This window comes from Vulpes vulpes, chromosome X (assembly GCF_048418805.1).
Source record: "Vulpes vulpes isolate BD-2025 chromosome X, VulVul3, whole genome shotgun sequence".
NCBI classification, from domain to species: domain Eukaryota; kingdom Metazoa; phylum Chordata; class Mammalia; order Carnivora; family Canidae; genus Vulpes; species Vulpes vulpes.
Window position 1 is genome coordinate 30,870,354 of NC_132796.1, and position 19,990 is coordinate 30,890,343.

Sequence of the window (19,990 nt, forward strand, 5' to 3'; positions counted from 1 at the left end):
GTGTGAGCTCAAGGATTTCATGCAGTGACTAAACATGACCATAAATTATGAATCATTTCTGCTTTCAGAATAAGACATTTTCTCAGGCTCCTTCTCATATGCTATTTGATTCTATTTTTAAAAAAAAGACTAATTTAGAGATCTAGAGAGAGAGAGAGAGAGAGCAAATATGGAGGAAGGGATAGAGGGAGAGGGGGAGATAGTCTTTAGGCAGACTTTATGCTGACTGAGGAGTCTAGTGCGGGGCTCGATCTCAAGATCTGAGCTGAAATCAAGAGTCAAACACTTAACTGACTGTGGCACCCACATGCCCCATGCTATTTGATTCTAGAAACCCATTCCTTTTGCCCTTTCCCTATGTGAACTGCATTAATTCATTTATCAGTAAGTGACAGGGCTCCTGACTGGCTCAGTTGGTAGAGCAGGTGACTCTTGATCTTGAGGTTGAGTTCTAGCCCTACATTGGGTGTAGAGATTACTTAAATAAATAAATAAATAAATAAATAAATAAATCTTTTAAAAAGTGGCAATGTCCATAAGTGTGAACCCTTTGGTCAGAAACATCCAAGTGAAAGTCCTAGCTCTATTAGTTTCTAACTGTGGCAGTCAGCTATTGCTATGTAACAAACCACCCCACAATTTTGTGTCTTAGGAAGGCAATTGTATTTTGATTGTTCATTTGTATGCAGATTGGCTGGAACTTGACTGATCTAAGCTGGGCTCAGCTGGGTATCTCTGCTTCAAATTTAGGCAGCTGAGGATTTTCTGTTACTCACTGCAGGTCTGTGACTCAGGCGGAGGCTGTGTTCTACATGTGCTCATTCTGAACCACAGGCCAAAGGGGCATCAGTTATTCAAGCACCTTACATGATAGTAGTGCCAGAGAACATCTGGGATTGGAGCTGGCATGTTTTCAGTTCTACCCATATGCTATTGGTCAAAGCAAATCACATGTTCAGGCCCGAAGTCATGGAGTAGGAAAAGATACTTTGCCCACAGTAGCATAATGGTAAGATGCAGAGAAGGGTGAAGAATTGAAGTCAACTGTGTAATCTACCACAAATCACTCAACCATTGTAAGCTTCTTTTCCTTATTTATAAAATGGAGGTAATAATTGAACCTATTTCAGAGAATCACTCTGAGGATTACATAGACTAACATATACAAAGCTCTTAGCATACATGTCTGAACATTGTAAGCAGATAGTATATTTTAATGATCAATGAAGCTTGAATCCTAACAATCAGTTCACATTTGTTGGGTGACCCCAGAGGCTAAACTTATAATCAAAGCTGTGATTCTTGGTCCACAATTGACTATATACTCTGTCTCCTATTAAGAGTGTGAATATAACACTGTAAGGATCCAGATGTAAACCATCTGTTCTTGTTCTCCTTAGGTACATTTAAAACAGAATACCAGGGCCAATTACCCATTGTCATTTTTCCGAGTAATGGTATTGTGGAGCCCAAGTCATCCATGATTGTTAAAGTGGATTTCTGTGCTGATGAGCCCAGAATTGTAAATGAAGTGGCAATGTAAGTATATACTATGGTTCTTAATTCTAATGTAGTACTTAATATGTTCCAGTTTTACTTTTCAGATATGCTTATTGTCTTGAATGTATATTAGCTTCTTTGTTCTTTTAGTCAGAATTCATTCACTGAGTTTCTACTATTTGCCAAGCACCAGAGACTCAAAAATGGGAAGAACTAGAGGATGGCCTATAAGTACACATAACAGGAGTTCCTAGTTTGGATTTTGTGGGGGTGAGGGAGTGGATCAGGAAAGGGCTCCAGTAAGGAGGTGATAGTGTACTCAAACATTTATTGGTTAGTAGGAAGTAGCCAGGCAAAGAGCAGTGGTGTGATTTGAGCTGAGTGCATGTGTGTGTGTGTGTGTGTGTGTGTGTGCACATGTGCACAGGAGAGGTGGGTGTTGGTGAGGGTAAGTTAGAAGAACAATTTCAGGCAGAGCACATAGAAGACTTGAAATCTTGGAGGTAAATAGACAATGTTACACACCGCGAGAGCTGAGGCAATGTAGAGGCAAAGAGATGGAGGTGTGGAGTGACATGAGATGAGACCAGAAACCCAGAATGGCGCAGGGGCCAGTAAAGTACTTCATAGGACAGTGTTTTTTTAATGTTGTATGTCTCAGTCCATTAGTGGAATGTGCATTCACTATAATAGATCACCACCAGCATCAAAATAGTGAAATAGATAATATCAGAATGTATCTCACATAGTAAGTGCAAATATTTTTGCAAAACTTGTTTCATGAATGTGTATGTGTGCATGCATGTGTGCCTGTGTATTTCTCTATGCATGTGTGTGCATGTGTGTGTGTTTGCAATGTAAATACATTTCTTACTGAAGGTCAGAGCCAGAAAAATGTTTGAGAAACAGTTATGAGCCCTGATAGAAGCTTAGGTTTTATTGTGAAGTCTGTGGAATCTCGGGAAGGTTTTAAGATGGGAGTGTCTTGATTAGTTTGCAATTTAGAAAGGTCGTGCTGATAACAGTGGCACAACAAATCAGGGAGTACATATGTGGAGAGATAGCCTGACTACTAACTGTAACAGTAAAATAGAAAAGAAATGATGAAGGCTTCAGGTAAGGTACAGATTGGGAAGTATAGAGAGAAGTGTGTTGATTGAAGAAATGTTATGGAGGCAGATTTAACTAGATGTAGGGACTGGTTATAGAGAGGGAAGGTAAGAAGAAGGACAGGTCTGTGGGAGAGGATCTTGAGTTCAGTTTTAAACTGCTGGAATTGATTTGCTTTGCAGAATCTTGTGGAGCCTATTAGATTTACTTATCTTGAGGCACAGAAAAAGAATTTGGTCGAGGTGTATTGGCTTGAGGAGTGTCAGTGGATAAGTTGTATTGAAGCATGAAGTGTTGAAAATAACTTTGACAAGGAGGGCTGAGTATAAAAGAGTAGGAGAGAGACATTATTATTCATGCAGTTTATAAAATATCCAAGCCTTAGAAGAACGAGAATGTAACGTCTGAATAAGTTAGAAGGAAACCATCAAAGTATGGCATCAAGAAAGCTAAAGGAGGAGAGATATGCTTAGATGGTGCCAGACTTGCCCACTGTGACACAGATGTAGTGTAAGATAAGGACTTACGTGATTTTTGTGGAGTGGTGAGTTATTTGTGGTATTTGATGGGGGTGAGAGTCAAAAGGATTGCATTTATGCCACAGAGGGAGGCATGTGCATATGTGGGCAGTTTCAAAAGGGATTTGAAATTAGTCTAGGAAGTGAAGCTTTATGGGGAGACCTTCATTTCAACAAACAAGTGGAATTTTGCTAAGATTTTACTTCATAGGGAATAGGGTTATTAGGATTGAGATGAGATTGGCTATTGGACTTGGGGGAGTGGGATGAGTTAGAAAAGAATCTCAGAATTCTAGAACTACAGGCGACCATCTAAATCATCCTATCCAATTCTAATGTTTACAAAATAATTGGTGAGATGGACCTAGCAATAAGTCCTTTTTGAAGTCAATTCATGTGATTGTTTTCCAACTTTGTTGTTTCTTGGGGACAATGAATTAGGTTGTACATATGCCATTCCACTGTGCAGATTCAGATAGTCCGAAGGTCATGGCATTCTCTGGCATGTATGAAAAAGGAATTTGCTCTCAGGCCTTTGAATTTTAATTATAACGAGATTTTATAAAATTTCTGCTTATCCAAATATTTAGGAGAAAACTTAAGTATATAGAATTCTAATTTAAAAATATATATAATTTATTATCTTGTAGAGTGAGTTTGCAAGGTCGTCCAGATATACTCTTGAGTGTCAAAGCTCATGTGGTTGAGCAGATTATTGAATTGTTAAACACGAGTAATGACAAAAAGTTGGAATGCATACACTTTGGTTCTGTTTTCTTCGGAACTTCAAAAATTGAACATGCTCTTCTATACAATAACAGCCCAGAACCTATAAATTGGGTGGCCATAATGCAAAGTGACTCAGTTGGAGAAGAACTGGTAAGTAAATAATGCAACAGGGGAAGATCAGGTATTATGTTTTGAAACAGATTGTTTTGAACTTGCATATAACCAAAAAAAGCTGTTAAATTATTCTAAGTATGTTTATTTTATTTATTTTTTTATTTTTTTCTAAGTATGTTTTAACATGCGGATGGATTTGATTCCCTTTCATTTGTCTTCAACCTCAAAAAATTCTGTAAATTAAATTAACACTGATAGGGATCTGTATCTGAAATAAACCAGACCAGTGCTTCTTATGGATTAGTAGCTAGTTGTGGGGATTTCTGTTCTCATCAATTTTTCAACAGTTCCTTTAATTTTATGATGTCCCTTGGTCAAATTTATGTATGTTACTTTAAAGACATTCATATTCTCGATCTTCTGGACTAAAATTTCAACAATCATGTTATGATCTCCTCTTAAAATATTTTATTTGCATTCTGCCATAATATTCTTTTTATTTCTCATTTTATATTACAGGGCACAAATATACACCAAAGAACAGATGTTGCTTTAAATAATCTCACCTACTTAAGAAAATCAAAGAACATAGATATTACCACTTTTATCTCCTGTGTTCCTAATGAAGGGAGGTTACTGCCTTATCAAAAGACTACAATTACATTTTGTTTCAGCCCAAAGTAAGCAAAAATTCAATTATTGTGTTTTTTATTCATTGAAAGCATATCAATCATACATTCATCAAATTGACTTTAATAGTAAAACTTGTCAGAAGGTACCAATCAGCTTTTTCTTATTATGGCTCTTAAAGTTTCCAACATGGTTAACATTATTTCGAATACTGAAAAATTTTGTTCTAAATATTTCATGTCAGATTACAGATCTCTTTAGACCTGGTAGAAGTGGAAGTTCTGTGTTGTTTTGGATTGTGGTCTCAGATGACTCTGTGCAGCAAGACCCCGTTGTCCCGGCAGAAATAGGTGATGGCCAGTGGCATACAGTATGTTTAGGTGCCTCCAGAGAGGATGCAGTGCTCTTGCCACAGCAAAATACTTGCTAAGTAGCATGAATATGAAGCCTATAGCAGCTGCTGGGATCAACCACCTCTGCTTGCTGAAATTGACACAGACTTTTAGGACCTTTGCCAATGTATATTTTTCCTAATTCTGTGTACTTGGTTTGGTTATTTAGTTTGAAAATATATTTGGAAATGCTGTTTTAAATATATAGTAGCAATTTCAGCTCTACTGGAGAGGTGGCCATGTGGGGGCGGCAACAATTGATCCAATTGGATGTTTACCTTTGCGAGGAGGCAGTGTTCAAGGTACTTCTCTCTGGGGCAACTGGGTGTCACTTGATGATGATACCGATTGTTGGAGACTGAATTGTATTTTAATTTAAGGAGGGTAATAAATCAAGTAATTGTTCTATTTGTACATTTTGTAATTGCCTCATGAATCATATTTTCCTGCAGGAAATTTCCTTGGCCAATGTATAAGATTCTGTTTAACACAGATTCTTTGAAATTCTAAATATTCTTTTTCATGGCAGCATGTTAGCTTTATTTGAGAGTCTAGCATAAACTCATAGGTCTGATTATGACTGGAAGTCGTACTTAAATATGTTTTTAACATGCTACTTGCATTCCTATGTAGTATTTCACATCTATCTTTGTGTGTGTGTGTGTGTGTGTGTGTGTGTGTGTGTGTGTGTGTGTGTATTAGAGTATCCACTGCTAAAAAAGCTGAACTTCAGGTAAGGCAAAGAAAGACATTCAACATGCAGGTCTAGAGGTAACTCATCTCTGGCTTTGGTCTTTCTTCCCCTCTTTCCTCTCCTTTTCTCCTCTGGTAAGATTTGACTGTTATCAAATCTTGTTCTCCAAATTGCTTGTTCTGCTAAGAATATGGAGTATGTGGCTAGCAATATGTGCTTAGTCCACAGGAGGAGACAGATATGGAATGGAGGTTTGCAGTTACATCCAGAGGTAACAAGGACTATTGTAGGAATTGAACAGAGCCCTTAGCTAGCCATGAACTCGGCCTGGAAAGAAAAGCCTTTACATAGAAAGTGACATTGAAGCTGGACCTTGACAATTTAGTATATTTAAATTACTTTTGGCTTGCAGATGTTGTCATGAGCTCGTTTTCGGAATCTTTATGTTTTGTGGCCTTCTTTTGGCAAGTCTCTACATCTGGGCAGTAATTTTAGAGAATGGATCACAATTATATTTTTATTCCTGAACTTTCATCTGTTTGCATAGATTTAAGGATTGAGTTGATCCTTATTGAGATGTAATAGAGTGTATCATCTTTGCTTTAAAAATAATTGATTGTAATTTTTTATAGGCTAATGATTGATGGTAAAAAGAATAATGATCCTTCGCACAGGCAGGACTATGCTGTCTTTTTGAGATTTGACTCTGTGGGAAGTAAAGATGGATTTTTGAGGGACGATAACAGTAAAACCATCAAAAGTAAGTATGAAATGAGTATACGCATCAAATGTATAGCAGTTTAAATTATTCAGAAGTGTGGATATCATATTTTAGAGGCAATTTAATAAAAATGTATACTTATTGAATAGAACAAAAATGCAGACATGCAAGAGACCTTAAAAAGTCTTTTGTGGCATGTTAAGAAAGAAGTCAACCACAGAATCATTTACATAATAATTTTTCAAGTTAGAATTTAGATGACTTCATTATTTTTAAATGACATTAGATAAACATGATGATCTAGAGTTAAGGAATGAAAAAAGAAAATGCATGAACCAACCTGGCTTCTTTTCCCCATTTAAGCCTATGTTTTCTCTTAGAGATTAATATAGAACAAACAACCCATTCCCATCTCTACCAGAACTTCAGCTCTTAGAATCTACATATGGTAACAGTCAAAGGATAAGACCTAGAACCAGAGCTCTAGGAATAGGGTACAATATCTTATTATAGGGTATTGATAAGTACATTTACCTTGCAGGCCACATGTCAAGATGCACTGCCCTTTTTAATATTCTCAGGTAGTATTAGATGGGCTATAGTGAGAAAAAATGTAATCAGACTTGGAATTCAGCTTAGCCAGACAGATCAAAGAGAAAATAAAGATAGAGACAGGTGAGGGATTGGATCTAGAAAGATGAGCCATGGCAAGTCAGGAGTTGAGAAGAATTGTGTGTCAGGATGAGTAATACCATTGAGCAGGGTTGAACTGTTTTCCGAGGACAGAAATTGAGTGCTTTGCTATGATTTGTGTCATGGTTTGTGATTTGAGCTCTGCCTGTCTATCATAGAAGATTTGTTCGAGTCTTGCAAGTTAACCTAGTTTGGAATGGTGAGTGATGGAGATGGTAAGTTTGCCTTAAAGGTAATTTAGAGTCTAGAGATGGCTAGTAAGAGCTTCAATGAAGAAAAATTCACAGTCATCTTTTGGATTCTAGTTACAGTGCTCTCCGTGCAAAGTTGTTCATTCACTTAATTAAACCCTATGGTTTATAGTTCTTGCCTTCTCTCCTGTGTCTCCAAAACTTCATGCTTATGTTATTGCCCAGCTTATATTCCTCTGCTCATTATTTTAATCACTCTTTTCCATGTACAGTTAAGTTTCTTGGCCCATATCCCATAGTGACTGAGTGGCAAACTTCTAATCTGATTAAATTCCAATCTTAGCCTACCCTGGGTCTGCACCTGGGAAGCTAATTGTGTTGGGAAAAATCCCCAAACCATGCTGTGATGGTTCACTTTTTAATCTATAATCACTAACCCCAAGTGGGTCCTTTAAGATGGTTAACATTCCTGCTGCATTCCTCCTTTCATTTGCTTGCTCACGATAGATCAGTATCACACACCTTCTCTTCTCATCTCAAACATCCAAGACTTCTTCCTTTGTCTTTACTCTGAACTTCTAAATACATTAAGTGACCTAGCAGACATTTCCACTTGGATATCTGTTAGGCATCTCAAACTTAACATGTCCAAAAAAACCCTCTTGGTTTCCCCATAACCTGTCTTTTCTACAGTCTTTCCTGTCTCAAGAAATGACAATTCTATCACTTCAGTTGCTCAGGCTCAAGACCTTAGCATCCTCGTTCATCCTGTGTTCAATTTTCTATTTTATATCCAGTCCATCAGCAAATTTTGTTAACTATCCCCTTAAAACTGTATGTTAAATATGACCATGTCTCACCCTTCTTCTGCTACTCTTACCCAGCCATATTTGGTTCTTTAACGGTTTTGGAATGTGCCAAGGAAATTCCTATCTCAGAGTCTTTGTATTTGCTCTTCTGTCTGTCTGGAATGTACTTTTCCTGGATTTTCTTCCTGAGTTCCTTTATATGTTTTTGCTTAAATGTCTCCCTGTCAAGAGATGCCTTTTTGGACTTTCTCATATAAAGGAGCAGCCCTCAGACATTGTGTTCTGTCTTACCCTTGTAGGAAAAGGAAAATAATTTTCCTGGTACCTCTCTAGGTTCTTGACTGAGGCCTCCCTTAATAAAAGACAGATTAAGAGGGGGGGAAAAAACAAACAAATAGAAGTTTAATGACAAGTATGCCTCCTCTATAGGTGGGAAAGACCTGAGTAATTCTCCAAAACGACCCAAGCCATTACTTTAAATACTATCTCCAGCTAAAGACAAAAGTTGTTGTAGTGGGTCAGGCAGTTATGGGAGGTTTTCAGGCAAATCATAGTAAAGGAGGGTATAGTTGTTATGCAGATTTAAGTGTCTGCATTCTTTGATAAGAGTTTCTTCTCTGTAGTTTTCAGAGCTTTTCTTGTGTCTGCTGTTACATAACAATAATCAGCTTAAAATAATCCTTATGCCAAAGAGGCATATTTTTGGGTGACAAATGGTGCCCCCTTTCACCCTACATTACTTTTCCCCATAGCACTTATCCTCTCTGAAATGCTACATATTTCCTTATTTTATTGCCAGTGTCACCTCACTAGATTATAAAGTCCACCAGAGCAGGAACAGTGTCTGTTTCATTCACTGCTGTATCCCCACAGCCTAGAAGAGTATTTGGCATAGAGAACATACTTAATAATTTTGTTGAATGAAAGATTGAATGAGCTACCCATGTCTCCTCAGGTCTTTCAGATGACACCTTTTGGACCAAGCAAATATATTCTGGATTCCCAACACTTTTTATGTTAAAAAGCTATTATTGCTTTTCCAGGTGATCGATTTCAGAAAGTGGAATTAGCACTGACAGGCTCAGGACTTCCTGTCTTATTACACTTTGATCCAGGAAAGGTCCTTAATTTTGCACCTTGTTTCATGGGTGAACATTCAGAGACTCTGTGTATCATGCAAAATCGATCCAACTCACTTCCTGTGATGTACCGCTTTCAAAAGACTGCACATTTTAAAATTGATCCTGAGAAGGGCAGGATTGATGAAGGATGTATCCAGGTAAGATAATTATTCGAGGCTTTCACATGTTTCAAATATTTTAAGATTCGCTAAAATGACATGCAAGAATTAAAAATTTCATTTTGTTCCAGTATTATAAATTGTATCTCTTTGTGGCCTAGTTATGAATACTTTTGTGTTGGCGCTATACCGTATCCATAATTATTTGTTAAGTGCCTTTCATGTGGCAGGAAAAGCATTTGACACTGTAGGGAATGTTTAGAAGTAGAAAACATAGTTATTGCTTCTCAGGATTTTTTTTTTCTGAGAGAGTATTTATTTATCAATGTCTCAGGAGGCAAGCCCCTAAACTTAAATATTCATCATGGAGCCTTAGTCCCCCCTTCCTTTGGTGGGTACAGAAACAAGTCCTGAAGCCTTTGTCTAGGACAGTGGAACCCAGTGACCAGAAGGATGATGCCCCTGAGCTAGTAGCTGCCAATAGCTGCAAAAAGTGAAAAGGAGGTAGGAACCAGGCACTTGTCCCAATCTCAGAGATGCTGAAAGGGGGTGCAAGATACTTTGGGCCTCACCTCTAGACTGAAGGTTGCCCCAGCTGGTATGCACACATGTGGGACAAATGGAAGTCTAGTGCCTCAAGGGCAGGGGCTGTAGCCTCATGCTATAGTTATAACCCACCACAGGAGGGAGGGTGTTGGCAGTTTTGCCTCTGAGGGCTCCTGGCCTTGCCAAGGTGAGGTGGTTTGGGGGAAACTAGCCACTATATATAGTCCTACGACTTGCTGAGGGGTGAGTTTCTCAACCTTTTGCATGAGTGCATGCTCCTTGTCCCCCCCAGCTAGCTCTTCAGCAGCTGATGTGAAAGGCATCCTGCCACTACTGGTCATGGGCATTCTGTGTCACCAGCACAGTGAGGGGTAGTGGGTGTGGGGTAGACTCACATCAGGAGGCTTGTCATCATTAGGCCAGCATCAGGTGAGTTATGAGCTATCTGAGCGTAGGGAGTCAACAGATCCTGGCACAGGCTTGGGTCTTGGCACAGGTGCTTGTAGTCTTGGAGTGACTCGCACTATCTCACAGCTGGTATAGCAGAGAAATAGCCTGCCACCGCAACCCCACCATCCCCTTGCACAATCAGTATGGGGGTTCCACATGGGCGGTGCTGGGGGCATAGCAGGGCCACCCGGGGACACGCGTGGCACAGCTCAGCTCCTTATGGCTGTGGCTGCACCTGTGGTAGACTCACTTCCGTGCCCTCCTAGAGCCCCACTGACGATCCTTAACTGGCCTAGGTGTGGAGCAACTGCTGGTGTGGAGCAGACAAGCTTAACTCTGAGGAACACCTGTGAGTACCAGGCCAGCTTCTTTCTCGCTACTCAGAGAACTCTTGCCTTTGTCCTCTGAACCAGGAGGTTTAGACTATCAAATCTGGCCTGCCACCTGTCTTTTTAAGTAAACTGTTGTTGGAACATAGCTGCTCTTATTGTCTGTTGCCTATGGCTGCTTTCACACTACAAAGGCAAAGTTGAATAGGTGTGAGAGAGTTGTGTTGACTTTAAAAATATGATAGTTATTTTGCCAGCAAACTGGATTTACTTGGGAATAGCAAAGAACTGTAATTTGGGCAAACAAGCTATGACAAAAACCACAGGCTAGTCCAACAACCAAAGAGAGGAACGTTATTTTATGGAGAAGGAGGAAGTTGGCAGTGGTTATTTTGAAGGAAAGTCCATGGAAGAAAAGCAGTTCAGGGTGACAACAGTTTTCTGTTGGCTGAGTTGCTGGGGTGGTCGATTTCTTATAGGAGAAGCAATGTACATCTTTTCCGGTTGGGACCAGTAGCTCATGATTCTTTCCAATCCATGATTCTTCCTGTAATTGAAGTCTAGTGGCAGGGCATGAGAGCTCCTCCTTCTGGCCTCCCGATTCCATTTTAGTGAAGTTTACCTTTATTAATTTTTACAGTTCTATGGCTCATAAAGCCTACAATATTTACTGTCTGGCCATTTACAGAAAAAGTTTGGAGCCTTGCTCTAAACAGTAGCAAGCATGAATGCTTCCAGTTTCACCTCGGATTCTTGTGTTACCATCTTTTCTCCACCGCTTTGTGATACGGCTCATAAAATTATTGATGGAAGCGTTCTCCCAGTTGCAATCAGGAACTATTGTATACATGTTTAAATGCACGCAGATTATATTTATAACTCTTCCTACTTCATTAGAATGACTCACTTCCGTCCCCCCCAAAGTTGGATAGATTTAATCCGTCTTTATAGAATAATAACTGATGTTAACCACTATGTAAAACGTTTGCTTTTTAACTGCTTCTTAGCCTTTCTTTAGGTCAGTTTGCTTAAATCTACCAACTCTATTTTCTCCAGGACACGCACATCTTTCAAAACGTGTCTGATAGCCAAGTTCCTAATACAATTTTTAACTCTCTGCGTTTCTGGGTTTCTCAAGCACTAATAACTTTCAAATTAATAAAAAGTTAATCTAGGAAACGGAATTGCTGGATGACTGTGGTGTGCACAGGTTGGTCATGGTCAGATAGTCTTTGATTATTTAGAAGTGACCTAAATTATTCTTTTTAATACTAGCTTATTGAAATATAATTGACATACCATGAAATTCATACATTTAAAGTGTATAATTCAGATGTGCCTGGGTGGCTCATTTGGTTAAGCATCTGCCTTTGGCTCAGGTCATAATCTTGGGGTCCTGGGATGGAGTCCCTCAACAGGCTCCCTGCTTATATTTATAACTCTTCCTGCTTCATTAGAATGACTTCCATCCCCCCAAAGTTGGATAGATTTAATCTGTCTTTATAGAATAACAAATTTGCAGATTTCTAAGAATTTGTCCATATCATCTAGGTTATCTAATTTGTTGGCATACACTTGTTCATCATATTACCTCATACTGTTTTTGTGTCTGTGTGTGTCAAGTTTTGGTTTTCTATTTATTGAAATCAACTACTTTGTTCAAATGAACTTATTTTATTTAAATATGTTTTATAAATTGTTTTTTAATTCCAGTATAATTAACATTCATTGTTATATTAGTTTCAGGTGTACAATATAGTGATTCAGCACTTCCATACATCCATTACTCGGTGCTTATCATGATAAGTGCACTCCTTACTTCCATCTATTTCACCCATTCCTCCCACTACCTCCCCTCTGGTAACCATCAGTTTGTTCTCTAGAGTTAAATGTTTCTTTGGGGGTGCTTGGCTAGCTCAGTAGTTGAGGCATTTGCCTTTGGCTTGGGTCGTGATCTCAGGGTCCTGGGGTCAAGTCCCATGTGCTTGTGCTCTGCCTGCTTGTGCTCTGTCAAACAAATAAGTAAAATCTTAGAAAAAAATGTGTTTCTTCATTTGTCTCTTTTTTTCCTTTGTTCATTTGTTTCTTAAATTCCACATATGAGTGAAATCATATGGTATTTGTCTTTCTCTGACTTTGCTAAGCATTATATTTTCTAGCTCTATCCATGTTGCTGCAAATGGTGAGATTTCATTCTTTATATGCCTGAATAATATTCTAATATATGTATATGTATACATATGCACATACATATATTAGAATATATATTTAAAAATATATACTTGTGCCACATCTTTATCCATTCACATATTGATGGACACTTGTGCTACTTCCATAATTTGGCTATTATAAATAATACTGCAATAAACATAGGCATGTATATATACTTTAGAGTTAGTGTTTTTGTATTCTTTGGGTAAATACCTAGTAGCGCAATTGCTGGATCACTGGGTATTCTCTTTCTAACTTTTTGAGGAACCTCTATACTGTTTTCCACAGTGGCTGCACCAGTTTGTGTTCCTACCAACAGTGCAAGAGGGTTCCTTTTCCTCTACATCCTCACCAATACTTGTTGTTTCTTGTGTTGTTGATTTTAGACATTCTGACAGATGTGAGGTGATGTCTCATTGTGGTTTTGGTTTGTATTTCCCTGATGATGAGTGATTTTGCATATCTTTTCATATATCTGTTGGCCATCTGTATGTTTTCTTTGGAGAAAGAATGTCTTCTCATTTTTAATTGGACTGTTTGTTTTTTGAGTGTTGAATTGTATAAGTTTTTTATATATTTTAGATACTAACCCTTTATCAGGTATGTCATTTGTACATAGCTTCACTCATTTAGTAGGTTGCCTTTTAGTTTTATTGTTTCCTTCACTGTGCAGAAGCTTTTTATTTTGATGTTCCCTCACTTTTTATTGATGTAAAGTTGATAGTGGTATTCTCTCTTTCAATTGTAGCAAATTGAGTTTTTCTCTTTTATTGTTTTTGCTTGGTGAATCTAGCTAATGATTTTTCATTGTTGGTCATTTCAAAGTCATAGTTTCAGATTTGTTGATTGTCTCTATTGCTTTTAGTTCTTTATTTCATGTATTACTGCTTTTTTCGTTACCATTCCTTTTCTTCTCTTCACTTTGGGCTTACTTTGTTGTTCATTTTTCTATTTCCTAAAGTGGAAATTTAGGTTATTGATTAAAGGCTTTTTATTGATATTATTTTTTTAAAGATTTTATCCATTTATTTGAAAGAGAGAGAGAGTGAGAGAAGACAGAAATAGTGAGAGAGAGCACAAGCAGGGAGGAGAGGGAGAAGCAGGCTCCCTGCTGAGCAGGCAGCCCAATGCAGGGCTTGGTCCAGGACCCTGGAATCACAAACCAAGCAGAAGGCAGATGCCCAATGGACTGAGCAATCTAGGTGCCCTGACTGAAGGCTATTTATTTATTTATTTATTTATTTATTTATTTATTTATCTATTTATTTAAAAAGATTTCATTTATTTATTCATGAGAGACAGAGAGAGAGAGAGAGAGAGAGACAGGCAGAGGGAAAAGCAGGCTCCATGCAGGGAGCCTGATGTGGGACTTGATTCCGGGTCTCCAGGATCTCGCCCTGGGCCAAAGGCAGGCGCTAAACCACTGCACCACTCAGGGATCCCCTAGACCTTTTAAATTTACTTCTGATCACTGCTTTTACTGCATTTCATAAGTTTTGGTATGTTGTGTTACAGTTTTCCTTTATCTCAAGGTATTCTCTAATTTCCCCTGAGATTTCTTTGACCCATTGGTTATTTAGGAGTGTACCATTTAATTTTAACATATTTGTGAGTTTTCCATATATCCTTCTCATTATTTTCTTTTTTAACAATTTCTCTACTTTATTGATAGTCTCTGTTTTGTGGGATGTTTTCATACCTTTTCTAATTCTTTTTTTTATCAAGGAATATTTGACATGTAACATTAGTTTCAGGTGTACAGTGTAATGATATTTGTATATATTGGAAAATGATCACCATAATAAGTCTATTTAATATCTATCTCTCTACATAATTATATTTTTTAATTGTGATAATAACTCTTAAGATTTATTCTTGTCAAAACTTTCAAATATGTGATACAGTATTATGAACTGTAGTCACTATGCTGTATGTTATATTCTCATGACTTATTTATTTTATAGCTGGAAATTTGTACCTTTTGACTCCCTTCATCTATTTTGCCCATCTACCTCCCCTTGCCCCGGCTACCACCAGTCTCTACTGTGTATCTATGAGCTTGGTTTTTTTGTTTGTGTTTTGGTTTTAGATCCCACATAGAAGTGAGTTCATATGGTATTTCTATTTCTGTGTCTGACTTATTTCACTTAGCATAAAGCCCTCAAAGTACATCCAGGTTGTCAAAAAATGGCAATGTTTTGTTCTTATTTTATTGCTAAACACTTAATATTTCTTGTGTTTTTTTGATAATAGCCGCTCTGACAGGTGTTCCATGATACCACATTGTGGTTTTGATTTACATCTATGATGACTAGTGATGTTGATGTGATGATAATTAATGAGTGATATTTTTTTCCCATCTCATTGATTACCTTTTCATTTTGTTAATGGTTTCCTTTGCTGTGCAGAAGCTTTTAAGTTTGATGAAGCCCCACTTTATTTATTGTTTATTTTTATTTTTGTTGCCTTTGCTTTTGGTGTCTTCCTTTAATTCTTTAGACATATTTTCCATTAGTCTTTTGAGGGTATTTATAATAGTCAACTTATCATCTTTGTCTAGTAAGTTCAACTCTGAGTTTCTTCAGGCACAGTTTCTATTTATTGCATTTTTTTCTGTGTATTGGCCACATTTTTCTCTTTCTTTTCATGTCCCGTGATTTTTTGTTGAAAACTGGGCATGTTAAATGATATAATTTGGCAATTCTGAAATCCGATAGTTCCCAAGATTTATTGTTATCACTATTTGTTTTTGTTGTTCTTTTTCTTTAGTGACTTTCTAGACGAGTCTGTACAGGTTGTTATCTTTGTTATGTGTAGCCAAACAAGAATCTGCTCAGTTAATTTATGGGTTAGCTAATGATTGGGCAGAGCTTCTCTTAAATTCCTTGAATTAATAAGTCTCAAAGCCGTTGCCAAGAACCTTTGTGTAGGTGTATTGGGTAAAGCATATCTTCATTGTTCTGTCAGGTAGTTTATAGCTCTTTTTGGTCTTTAATTTCATCTTGTACAGAGTCTCAAAATCAGCCAGAAGTCAGAAATCAGAGCTTTCTCAAATATTTCCTGGGCATATACATTGTTCTACACATGTGTATGGTGATCTAAATTCCCAAAAATATGTCAGAGCTTTTCAAATATCATCTGAATGTTTTGGGTTCCTTTCTTTTTCCTTTTTTTTTTTTTAATTTTTTTAAAAATTTTTATTTATTTATGATAGTCACAGAGAGAGAGAGAGAGGGGCAGAGACATAGGCAGAGAGAGAAGCAGGCTCCATGCACCAGGAGCCCGACGTGGGATTCGATCCTGGGTCTCCAGGATCACGCCCTGGGCCAAAGGCAAGTGCTAAACCGCTGCGCCACCCAGGGATCCCTCCTTTTTTTTTTTGTTTGTTTGTTTTGGTTTGTTTTGCCTCTTATTGGCCATAAATAGTAATGTGACCTCAAGTTGCTGTGATGTTTAGCAATTGCTGCTGAATTTTTGATGGGGCAAGGGTAGGGGAAGAGCGCATAAAACTAGGGGGAGAGAGAGTTGTTTACAAAGAATGATCCCTGAACCAGGTCAATTAAAGATATACTCTTGGAGTAGAGTTTTTAGCTAGCTTCTAGACAGGACAAATAGGAACAATCTCTGGGGATAGGATTTTTGGAGACCTGCAAACCCAATCTTTTCCTTCCCTGAGTTAGGCTAATAGTTTTTACAGCTGCCATAGTTACAAGGCTGTTGTTTTTCAAGGAGATCTCAAAACAGGGACTAGGAAGATGGGATTACAGTGTACAAAAGTGCCACAAAACCTGTTATTCTTTCAGGGGTTCAGCTGTTTTATTCCTAAATACTCTTTGGATTTTTATAAGCTTTTGGGTAATTTTTAAATACATGTAAAGTTGATTTTGACGATTATTCCAGTGGTCTCTTTCTCTTTGTGGAGGAGTAGATATTTGGATATCCTTGATTTGCTATTCTGGACATGCTTCGATACTATTGTTTTTAATTTTTTCTTAAATACTTTTCCAATAATATATATCTTAAGGGTTTGTCAATACTGTATATGGTATTTCTAAGCCACTTTTATATTACAGTGATGGACTAGCTCTCCTTAAATATTTTATAAACAGTTTTTTATTTGCTTTTTATTTTTTCCAACAATATAATATTATTTTTGTAATTCATTTGGACTGCGATAACAAAATACCATAGATTGCATGGTTCATAAACAACAGAAATTTATTCCTTACAGTACTGTAGGCTAGAAGTCCTAGATTAAGGTGCCAGCATGGTCAGGGAAGGGTCCTCTTCCTGGTTGTAGTCTTCTCTCTCTCTCTTTTTTTTAAGATTTTATTTATTTGTTTATTCATGAGACACAGAGAGAGAGAGAGAGAGAGAGAGAAAGAGAGAGAGGCAGAGACACAGGCAGAGGGAGAAGCAGGCTCCACATAGGGAGCCCAACATGGGACTCGATCCCCGGTTTCCAGGATCACTCCCTGGGCTGAAGGAGGCGCTAAACCACTGAGCCATGCGGGCTACCCCTGGTTGTAGTCTTCTCATGCTAGACGAGTCTAGGGAGCTGTGAGGCCTCTTTTATAAGACCACTAATCCCATGATCTAACCACATCCCAAAGGCCCTTTCTCCTAATTCCATCACATTGGACATTAGGTTTAAACATATGAGTTTTTGGGGTTTGCAAACATTCAGCCTACAGCAATTGGTTACTTTTTCTTTTTTTAGAATGTGACATGTTCATTCATTCCACATCAAGTAGGAGTCTTTAAAGTAAAGCAGTTGATAGAGGTTATTGGCACAGTGGCAGATGAAAATTTGCAGTCTTCATCTCTGAAACCTTTTCATCAAATATATTTATATTTCAAAAGCACCTGTAAACCTTCCACCAAGAAAGTTGTGATGAAAATTAATCCTGGTAAGCTAATGTGGATACCTTTTTTTTTTAAATTAAGGTTATATAGGATTATTTTAACATACCAATTGCTTAGCTATGTATATCAAATGTGGTCTGATCTTGTGATTCTTACCTTTTGAATGCATCAAAATCACTAGAAGGCTAGTTAAAATAAATCTCACTGGTCTATATCCCATAATTGATTGTTAATTAGTTCTTTGTTAGAACCTAAAGATTTGAATTTCTAGCATGTCCCTGACAGTTGCTGATGCTGCCATTTTGAGGATTATAATTTAAAAGCACTGGTTTATTGATCTATAAAATTTATTCAATATTTTAATGGTTTTTATACTTTGTTCTTCTACATTTTTCTTTGAGTCTATAATATAAACTAGTTTTGACCATTCCATGGGTTTTCTTGTTGCTGCTATTTCATTTAATACTCAATTATTTTAAAAAAACTCAATTATTTTTTTATACATTGAGCCACATGAAATTGCTGATATTCTTTGATCGATAAAAAATTGTGTTATACAGGCTAACCCATTCCTTCAAGTTAGTATGTTTTTTATGCATGCAATATTTTGCTAAACTGTTTTGTGTAGGTCCATTTATTAGATAAATTACTTATATTTTCTGAATATGTTTGGTTAGGGATTTAGTTTTGGGTTAGAACCAATGGTGTAGTGTATTAATACATGGATATTATTTGGAAAGCTGAAATTCTAAAAACTGTATTTAACTTAATATTCAATTCTATAAAAGGTATATCCCCTTTGGTTACTAATCCTGCGGGACAGTTTGTGGTCAGAGACTTGCCAAAATACAAAGACCGTGCACCTGTTGCAATGCTTCAATCAACCATGACACGCCTTCACAATCATCGCTTATGTAAAGATTCAATGAAGGATGCATTGATAGCCTTTCCCAATGACCGAGCTACAAGTATCAGGTCTGAAGACCAGGATAAAAATTTCAGGTAACATGTTATATTAAAACCCAGAAAATTTGAAAGGCACACTTACCAACATGATATGCAGGTCTTAGCAGATCCTGCTGTAACAAATTAATGATGATGATAATAATAATAGTAATAACATTTTATTTTCTCTCTCTTAATTTGTTTTACATTGGAGGTGATGGTTATTTAGTTCTACTGTATTTGCTTTGTCTGACCTCTCATCACCTGTACTGTGTACTTGAGAGGAAATGGTTTATCAGATGATTATTAAAATATGCTGTTGAAAAGTATGGAATGATAGAAATATATCAAGTTCTCAGAATAGTCATGTTCATTAGGTATGGCTGATAGTTTGAATTTATTTAAGATAAAAATAAACATTAGCAATTGTGAAAAACCAGTCATTGTCATCATCATCATCATTACGTTTGTCATCATTGTTCTCCTCAAAGTCACATTTCTTATGACCTTTTCCAAACTGAACTAAAACCTCACCAATTAGGATCAAAAGTGATGTTAGACCTCAATTTAAATCGATGTAAACCTCAAAGAAATTACTACCTTACAAGTGCTTAGTGAGAAGAAACCTAGACATCCTGATTTTTTTTTTTTTTTTTTTTTTTTTTATTTATGATAGTCACAGAGAGAGAGAGAGAGAGGCAGAGACACAGGCAGAGGGAGAAACAGGCTCCATGCACCGGGAGCCTGACGTGGGATTCGATCCTGGGTCTCCAGGATCGCGCCCTGGGTCAAAGGCAGGCGCCAAACCGCTGCGCCACCCAGGGATCCCTAGACATCCTGATTTTTACACATTTGAGATGGAAATGAGTTTCTTTTCTGCCTGCTTATGCACTGCTTTAGACATTATACTATCTAAACTTGATGATGTCTCTGGATTTTCTCTACTTCTCTCTTTACCTTTGGTGAGTTATTGAGCTCACTTAATTTTACAGACATGTTCTTGCACTATTATTTGATTTTTAGGCCGTAATTATTTCATTATCCACAATTGGAAAATTCTGGGTTTTTGATTAGTCAGTCTTATTATTTTATTTTACAAATTTTATTCATACCAGCCTTTCTATCTCTCTTCGTTTGACAAGTACCATGAAACATAGGAGTGCAAAAATCACTCAGACTCCATTTTAAATAGTTTTAGAGTATAAAGAAGGAAAACTCATCTCTCCCTCTGACTCATTGCACTCCCTCCCATACAGAAGTATCTATTGGAAGCAATTTTTAAATGTATCCTTTTCTGTTCTT

General features: G+C 37.3%; 1 protein-coding gene across 1 annotated transcript in view; it reads left to right on the forward strand.

Moving 5' to 3' along the window:
• CFAP47 (cilia and flagella associated protein 47) overlaps positions 1–19,990 on the forward strand; it is a 503,092-nt gene that overhangs the window by 16,993 nt on the left and 466,109 nt on the right. Inside the window, exons 4-10 of the mRNA XM_072744557.1 lie at positions 1,401–1,539; positions 3,779–4,007; positions 4,491–4,651; positions 6,320–6,447; positions 9,145–9,380; positions 17,598–17,787; positions 18,532–18,745. Coding sequence (XP_072600658.1) covers positions 1,401–1,539; positions 3,779–4,007; positions 4,491–4,651; positions 6,320–6,447; positions 9,145–9,380; positions 17,598–17,787; positions 18,532–18,745 — 1,297 coding nt within the window. The remainder of the gene's footprint in view (positions 1–1,400; positions 1,540–3,778; positions 4,008–4,490; positions 4,652–6,319; positions 6,448–9,144; positions 9,381–17,597; positions 17,788–18,531; positions 18,746–19,990) is intronic.